This window comes from Dioscorea cayenensis, chromosome 20 (genome assembly GCF_009730915.1).
Source record: "Dioscorea cayenensis subsp. rotundata cultivar TDr96_F1 chromosome 20, TDr96_F1_v2_PseudoChromosome.rev07_lg8_w22 25.fasta, whole genome shotgun sequence".
Classification (NCBI taxonomy): Eukaryota; Viridiplantae; Streptophyta; class Magnoliopsida; order Dioscoreales; family Dioscoreaceae; genus Dioscorea; species Dioscorea cayenensis.
The window spans coordinates 31,950,441-31,958,376 of NC_052490.1; the positions used below are offsets into that span (position 1 = coordinate 31,950,441).

General features: G+C 36.5%; 2 protein-coding genes across 4 annotated transcripts; both read left to right on the forward strand.

The window, feature by feature from the left end:
* Positions 1-945: 945 nt before the first annotated feature.
* On the forward strand, positions 946-4,174 carry LOC120251610 (jasmonoyl--L-amino acid synthetase GH3.5-like). The gene is made up of 5 exons (XM_039260196.1): positions 946-1,129; positions 1,353-1,644; positions 1,749-1,850; positions 2,274-3,097; positions 3,538-4,174. Exons 2-5 carry the CDS (start codon positions 1,364-1,366, stop codon positions 4,077-4,079), a joined length of 1,749 nt encoding a protein of 582 aa, XP_039116130.1. The 5' UTR covers positions 946-1,129; positions 1,353-1,363; the 3' UTR covers positions 4,080-4,174.
* A 1,252-nt stretch (positions 4,175-5,426) lies between these two features.
* On the forward strand, positions 5,427-7,936 carry LOC120251836 (protein trichome birefringence-like 26). Of its 3 annotated transcripts, none has more exons than XM_039260493.1 (3): positions 5,427-5,768; positions 6,462-6,739; positions 6,947-7,936. In XM_039260493.1, exons 1-3 carry the CDS (start codon positions 5,699-5,701, stop codon positions 7,742-7,744), a joined length of 1,146 nt encoding a protein of 381 aa, XP_039116427.1. In that variant the 5' UTR covers positions 5,427-5,698; the 3' UTR covers positions 7,745-7,936. The 3 variants fall into 3 exon arrangements, with proteins under 3 accessions (XP_039116427.1, XP_039116425.1, XP_039116426.1); XM_039260491.1 differs by having other exon boundaries at positions 5,429-5,870; XM_039260492.1 differs by having other exon boundaries at positions 5,429-5,870; positions 6,465-6,739.

Genomic DNA, 7,936 nt, shown 5'->3' on the forward strand with positions numbered 1-7,936 from the left:
AAGAAGAAGGAAAAGATCAAATGGAAGTGAATTTATAATACTTTGGTGTTATTAATAAATAATGAATCATGGCTAGCTCAGACACATCTATTACACAAACTGTACTATTACTTACTTTTTTACTTATTTAAAATCTAGAAATTGTAAGTAAATTTTACTTATTTAGAACTTCCACTACTTGATTAACTGAGAGGTGAATTCATTTTCATTTTCATTTTCATTTTCAAGTTACCTGCATAGAGATATCCACTACTACTCACTCAAATTACAAGTATACCTACTTAGAATTTAATCATGGATTATGTACCACTAAGAGTACAAATTAAATATAAAAAAAATTAAATTTCAACCATAATAAATGAGATAACCTGATGGTTAAGAAGTTCAGTTTCATTTTGGAAGTATGGTTAAAATCCAAGCACCAATAAATAAATAAATAAATAAATAAATGGAGACCTTACATCATAAATAAATCAATGTTATTACATGAGATTCCACTAGCAAAACCAACTAACCAAGTACATCCGAAGGGATATTTACTTCGACCCCCCTGAAAATACTGAAATTACTTGTCAGTTCTTGACAAATATTTAATAATCAAAAGACTGACTTTTCAACATCTCTCACCTAAAGAAAATTAATAATAATAGTTAGTAAATTCCAAAATTTCACTTCACTGTTTTTTTTTAATTTTTTGAAAAAAAGGATTTGAGTTTATTGCTTTATAGCAAACATTTGGTTCAATGATCAAATAATAAACCTGAGGTTCAGATATTTAATAAGGGTGTTTTTGCTAAAAAAATAAATAAAGGGGGTAAAATGTAAAAGATTAAATTTGGAGCTTATAAGATGATGAAGCTTCCCTCCTCAATGGCATCACTGAAAACAAACATTATAATAAAAAAAAAAAATATATAAAATATATATATATATATTTATAGAGAGAAGAATAAAAATCCCACAAAGAAGAGAAGAGAAGAGACAGAGAGATCATAGAATATTCGTCGTTTTCATTGTTTTCTTTAGCTTGGAGACTTTGTTGTTCGAAGGAATCCATATCCAACTGCTTTCTCTCATTTCAGACCTTGCCTTGCAGATCCAGCAGAGTTTCAGTTGCTCTTTTTGTTGGGTAAATCCTCGGAGAATTTATTTATTTTTTTGATGTTTAAATGACTTTTATGAGCTAAAGATTGAATCTTTTTGGCTGTTTTTGAGAAAGAGGTTGTCGCTTCTATTGGAGCTATTTGCTGGTCAAAGTCATGGAAAAACTGCTTCTTTGATACATTGTATCTAGGATTTCTGGATTTAGAGAGGTGCCTTTGAATAAAAATCCAACCTTTGTTGTGCTGCAGAATTGGGGAAGATGGGAGTTTTCAGCTTAGAAAGCGTAATTGAGGCCTTTGAAGCCTCCACCAAGGATGCTGCTCAGGTTCAGAGAGAGACTCTGAGATGGATTCTGGAAGAGAACTCTGAGGCTGAGTACTTGCAAAGCTTGGGTCTTGCAGGGAGGACTGATCCTGAGAGTTTCAAGGCTTGTGTTCCATTGGTAACTCACAAGGATTTGGAGCCTTATGTTCAGAGGATTGCTGATGGAGATTTCTCTCCTGTTCTCACTGGGAGTCCAATCACTTCATTGTCTTTGAGGTGTGTTCTGACTTCTTGCCTCTGTATTGTTTGTTGAAATGATCATGGGTTGAGGTTACTGAGTTTTCTGTTTGTTTCTCTGTGTGTGTGTGTGTGTTTTGCAGCTCTGGTACTACACAAGGGAGACCCAAACTTGTGCCTTTCAATGAAGAATTGGTGAAGTCCACTATGCAGATATATAGGACTTCCTATGCTTTCAGAAATAAGTATGGAACTCATCTGTTTTTGATTGATTGCTTGATTGAGTTTCTTTGATATCATTTGGGGGACTTTCAGTATCAATTTCTATTATGAGATCTGTCTGTGCTGCCTTTCACTTTCTTTGGTATTGAATGCCCATCAAGTTGCTTTTTTTCTTTATGAATTATGATCTTTACTTCATATGGCACCTGCTTTTAGGAACTTTGCATGAATTAACCATTATTATCTCTTTCCTTTCCCTTTTTGTTGATTATCCCCAGTGCCTTTTCTGTTGCTGATGTTTGGTTTTTCTTGTTCTATATTCATCATTTGTAGCTATTTTAAATTTGGTACATGATAAGTTCTTATGCTCATGATTTATTAGTTAGTAACTAAGAAGTTGTTCTGCTAATTTTGATGTTCAAATGGTATTCAATTAATAATCACAGAGAGTTCCCCACCATGAATGGAAAAGCACTGCAATTCATCTACGGCAGCAAGCAATTTATGACGAAGGGAGGCCTTACTGCAACGACAGCTACAACAAACGTCTATCGTAGTGAACAATTCAAACACACAATGAAGGATATCCAGTCTCAGTGTTGTAGCCCTGATGAAGTTATATTCGGTTCAGACTTTCACCAGTCCCTGTATTGCCACCTCCTATGCGGCCTAATCTTCTCTGAGGAAGTGCAGCTTATATCATCTACATTTGCGCACAGTCTTGTCCACGCATTTCGAACATTTGAGCAGGTGTGGGAAGAACTATGTGATGATATCAGAGAAGGAGTTCTCTCTGACAGAATCACTATGCCCGCAATGAGAGATGCTGTGTCTAAAATTCTGAAACCCAACCCGGAGTTGGCCGATACCATACGTGACAAATGTGAGGGTTTAAGTAACTGGTATGGTGTGATTCCAGTGCTTTGGCCTAATGCCAAGTATGTTTATGGAATCATGACTGGATCGATGGAACCATATTTGAAGAAGTTGAGGCATTACACAGGAAGCTTACCATTGATGTCTGCTGATTATGGATCTTCGGAAGGATGGGTTGGGGCTAATATCAACCCTTCATTGGCTCCTGAGTCTGCAACTTTTGCCGTGCTTCCAGATATCGCTTATTTCGAATTCATTCCTCTCAGCGAGAATTCAGAAGATCAAGAGTTAGAGCAGAGTTCTTCTACCTCTCATAACACAGAATTAGAGCCAGTTGGATTGACAGAAGTTGAGGTTGGCAAAGAGTATGAGATTTTGTTCACTAATGTTGCAGGTAATTGTGAAAAGTCACTAATTGTTTCTTGTTGCTTCCTTTTTCAACTAACATTTAGTCGTAGGGATTAGGGATTATCTCTTTTGGTGTTAAGCTGCTGATCAAGTTGATAGCGAATTAGCAGTTAACACCGGTAAGGAACGCGTTTTGGTTAAGGACAGAGACTTTGGCTCTCTAGTCTTTGTTGATTTCCTCTTTCACCTAACCTCCCTGATTAAATTTCATATAGAAAGCGACAAATCATAGATTAATGCTCATTAGATGTAACTTCAACTGCTGATAGATGAAGAAACCAGCTGAGGCATGCCCTGTATTAAAGTTTTGGTGCTCATGTTGTTCCTTTTAGTACCGGAAATTATTCTTACAGCTTCTGTATTCATATGTGATTATCAAATTAATATGTTCTAATAACAATCTCTGGTCTTCATTCCAAATGGCAGGTCTATATCGTTATCGTCTCGGGGATGTTGTGAAGGTTGCTGGCTTTCATAACTCGACACCGGAACTCAGGTTTGTTCGCAGAAGAAGCCTTCTTTTAACCATAAACATTGACAAGAACACAGAGAAGGATCTCCAACTGGCTGTTGAAGAAGCCACCAAGCTCTTAGCAGCTGAAAAACTTGAAGTTGTGGATTTCTCGAGCCATGTTGATGTTTCTACAGACCCTGGACACTATGTGATCTTCTGGGAGCTGAGCGGGAATGCCCGAGAGGATGTCTTGAGCAATTGCTGTGACTGCTTAGACCGTGCCTTTATCGACGCAGGCTATGTTAGTTCAAGGAAAGTTCGTTCCATCGGACCTCTTGAACTCCGGATTGTTAAAAGAGGCACCTTCCAGAAGATCCTTGACCACTTCCTGTCTCTCGGCGCGGCCGTGAGCCAGTTCAAGACTCCACGCTGTGTCGGTCAGTCAAACAGCAAAGTCTTGCAGATACTTGATGATAATGTCATGGACAACTACTTTAGCTCTGCATACGATTAAAACTAGCAATACTTTGAGCTCTTGTAATGATGCTATAACTCTTGTATTATCTGCTTACGTATTTCTAATGCAATATGAGTTTGATTTAAGAGAAACTTATTTTGAATTTCAAACAGGAATTACACAGAATCAAACACAGTTTATTTATTGGTTTAACAAGAAAACATTCAAAAACAGAAACATATAAATCAATCTTTCCTCAGGAAAGCAATGAAGTTGCAGAGATTGAGTAGCATGTTCTTCGGTTTTTTGTCCTTCATCTTGCCTAGCACCACCATCTTCTCCATCCCTCTGACAACTTCGCCGGACTTCTCATCGGACAATGGCAACACTGTCAAATGCCGTTCAATAAGGTTGCAAAGAGAGACAAACTCAAAGGTGTCATACAGAGGACTGCCACAGTCCCATATGGACACCTCTTCTTTCATTTTGATCTCAAGGGACAGTATGTAAGTATTGTTTTTTGCATTTAGTTTTGTCCTCCTCATTGTTGGCAAAACCATCAATTTTTATATCTTTTGATACAATGCTTTAAACAATATCTGAATATAGTCTTCATATGATCTATATTGTATCCATTTATTTAAGAACTTCAAAAGATTAAGTTCATGTGGTCCATGAGATCAATTTTCTGATTCTAAATTTATTAAATTGTCATAAAAGTCAATAACTGCGGTAATTTTTAATATATAGGATTCTGCATATTTGCTTTAAATCATACGTGTGCCTTTTTTTTCTCCATAATTGTACCTAAAAGATCCTTATTCTGCAAACATCATTTCATTATTTTCATAAAAAATCATTCAGACACAGATACATCAATTCATAATGAACCTTTTCCAGTGTTTGGTTCTATAAAAGAAAAGAATCAAGTCCAACAAAAAAAAATTTAACAACCACTTTACTCTCTGATTTCTCCAATGAATCCAAAGTTTCAGATAAAAGACAGCAATGTGAATTGGTGATACTTTTAAGTTAACCTAAGTGATGCAAAATTCACGTTCAAAAGAAGCTGTTAAGATAGCAACGTTTGCCATGCAAAAGTTATGGTACAGTGAAGTACAGTGAAGTTCAATTATTGATGCACCAGCTCACAATGTTTGTCTAAATTTTGGTTATGTTCACAGCCATGTTGGCTTATGAAATTTTTCTTGTGATTTATTTGTCTAGTTTCAAGGATTGAGTTGTCTCTGATTTTCCTTTATTTTTCTCCCCCCTCACCCCCACCAAAAAAAAAAAAACCACAAAACACAAAAATAATCCATATCTTATCATTCATTACATCTGAATTATTATTGTTATTATTATTGAAAAATTCCAATTTGTCATTAAAGTTTTTTTGTTTTTCCCTTAAAAAAAATGATGAGAATCACATGTCACTCCACCAGACAAGCAAACAAAATAAAGATGCAAGCTTGAAGAGGGAGAAGCATCCAAAGCCACAAATTTTCAGAATCCAATACAAAGAAACAAGCTTTCCTAGTATAAGACCATGGCAACCCTTTGCTTTTCCATTCCCATTGGTGTAAATCATTGTTTTTACCTTTGTTTTTCTTCTTCTTCTTCTTCTTCTTCTTCTTCTTTGGTTTTGTATTGAGCTCTGTGAGGGGGAGACATTGATGGCTAATGAGGAAATGGTGGACTGGGAGGCATTGCCTGGTGCACAGGGGGAGAGGAATGGTAGCACTGGTAAGCAGCTCTTGAAGTTCTTAGCTGCTGTTCTCTTGGTTGGTTTCTGTTTTCATTTCCTCTTCACTGAATTCATTCTTTGGGAGCCAGATTCCACCAAAGGTACCATGGAGTTCATTTGTTTTGTTTTTATTTATTTTGTTAGGGTTTCATTGGATAGATGTAGATGAGGGTTTCTGGACAATGATTTGCATTTCTGTTTGTCCATAGTGTTTTCTGAAAACATTAGGGTTTTTAGAGGGGTTTGCTCTTTTCAATAATGTAATTGAATTCAAGAGATGTAGAAGTAAATTGTTTGCTAGTTCAAGCAATGGAATGTGAGAGATTTGTATTTGAGAGATTAATGGAGGAAATTGAATCAAATGATAGAAAAAGGAACAGAAAAAAAAAACAAGGGGGAATTTTTATGCTTATAAATCTCTGTTTGTTTTTCTGTATTTGGATTATCTTTTGTTAGAATGAACTAAAAGGTCTGCTGGTTCAAAGAATGAAATGTAAATAATGGAAAAAGGAACAGAAAAAGGGTACTTTTATACTCAGAAATCTCAAAAACTTTCTGTTCTGCTTGGATTATCTTTGTTCAAATTGTGGAATGTGAATTGCTTATCCTGCTGTTTTCAAAATTACACTTTGCATAGAATAGTTTTTGGAATTGGAAAACAAACAAAGATGCATGCATGATTTGCAATGCAGCAGGATGCACTCTTTTTCAAGGGGAATGGATTCTAGACAATGAAGGACCAGCTTACACCAATGAAACCTGCCATTTCATAGAACCTTATCAGAACTGTATGAGAAACGAAAGGCCCGACACTGGTTATCTTTACTGGAGATGGAAGCCAAAGAACTGTGATTTAGCTCGATTTGATGCAGATAAATTTCTGAATGCAATGAGGAACAAATCATGGGCACTAATCGGTGATTCGATCTTTCGTAACCATATGCAGTCTTTGATTTGCCTACTCTCCAAGGTCTGTACAACAGTCACCTTTAAATCTTTTGATTTGTTGTTGATACTTCATTTCTACTTCCATCTTATACATCGAGATACGAGAAATTTCTATACATGATCACTGCTTAGATCGGTTTATATTGGTTGTATGATATTTCTTGATCAATGATACCATGTCTTGCTAATAGACATGCGCTGATCAAGATTGTTAGTGTTTCTTCTGCAGATAGATGAACCTGTTGATATTTATCATGAAATGAATTATAAAACCCGAACATGGTACTTCTCCTCCTACAACTTCACTCTTGCAGTAATCTGGGCTCCATTTCTAGTTCGCTACGATACTTTTGAAGGCCATAACACATTGGCAGAGCCAAATTTAGAGCTTCATCTTGACATTCTTGATACAAAATGGACTACTGAATATCACAAGTACGACTACGTTGTGATTTCCGGCGGCCAATGGTTCTACAAATCAGCAATTATGTGGGAGAACAACAGAGTCATCGGCTGCCATAATTGTCCTGATGATAACTTGAAAGAACTTGGAGTTACAGAGCCTTACCGAAAGGCCCTGCGATTGGCATTCCATTTCGTGTCAACAAATGATCACAAGCCCTTTGTTGTCTTCCGAACCTGGACACCTGATCACTTTGAGTACGGAAAATGGTACAATGGAGGAGTTTGCAACAGAACACAACCATATAAAGAAGGAGAATACGACGGTGATCCAACCGACCATGCAATGAGGAGGGCTGAGATTGAAGAGTTTGAACATGCAGCTAAAATCGGAGTGAAGAATGGAATGCAGATGAAACTCTTAGACACATACCATCTTTCCTTGTTGAGACCAGATGGTCATCCCGGGCCTTACCGAACATACCCGCCAATCAATGATAAGAACAAGAAAGTTCAGAATGACTGCCTGCATTGGTGCTTGCCTGGTCCTATTGATACTTGGAATGAGTTACTGATGAAGATGGTGATCGATGATGACGATAATTTGGGGCATGCATCGGCTTAGAATTCGGAGTCTTTTCTTTCGATTTCTTCTGTAATTCAATGTATACTCTGTACTATTGTGAAATAAGATGTTCACTTGTTGTGTACCATGTTTGTAATTTAATCTTATGAACTTGTAATTTATTGGTAACTTCTTTGTAATTTCTCATCATTAAAACTTTCAAAGGAATGAGAAACAGGGAAATTTATTTCA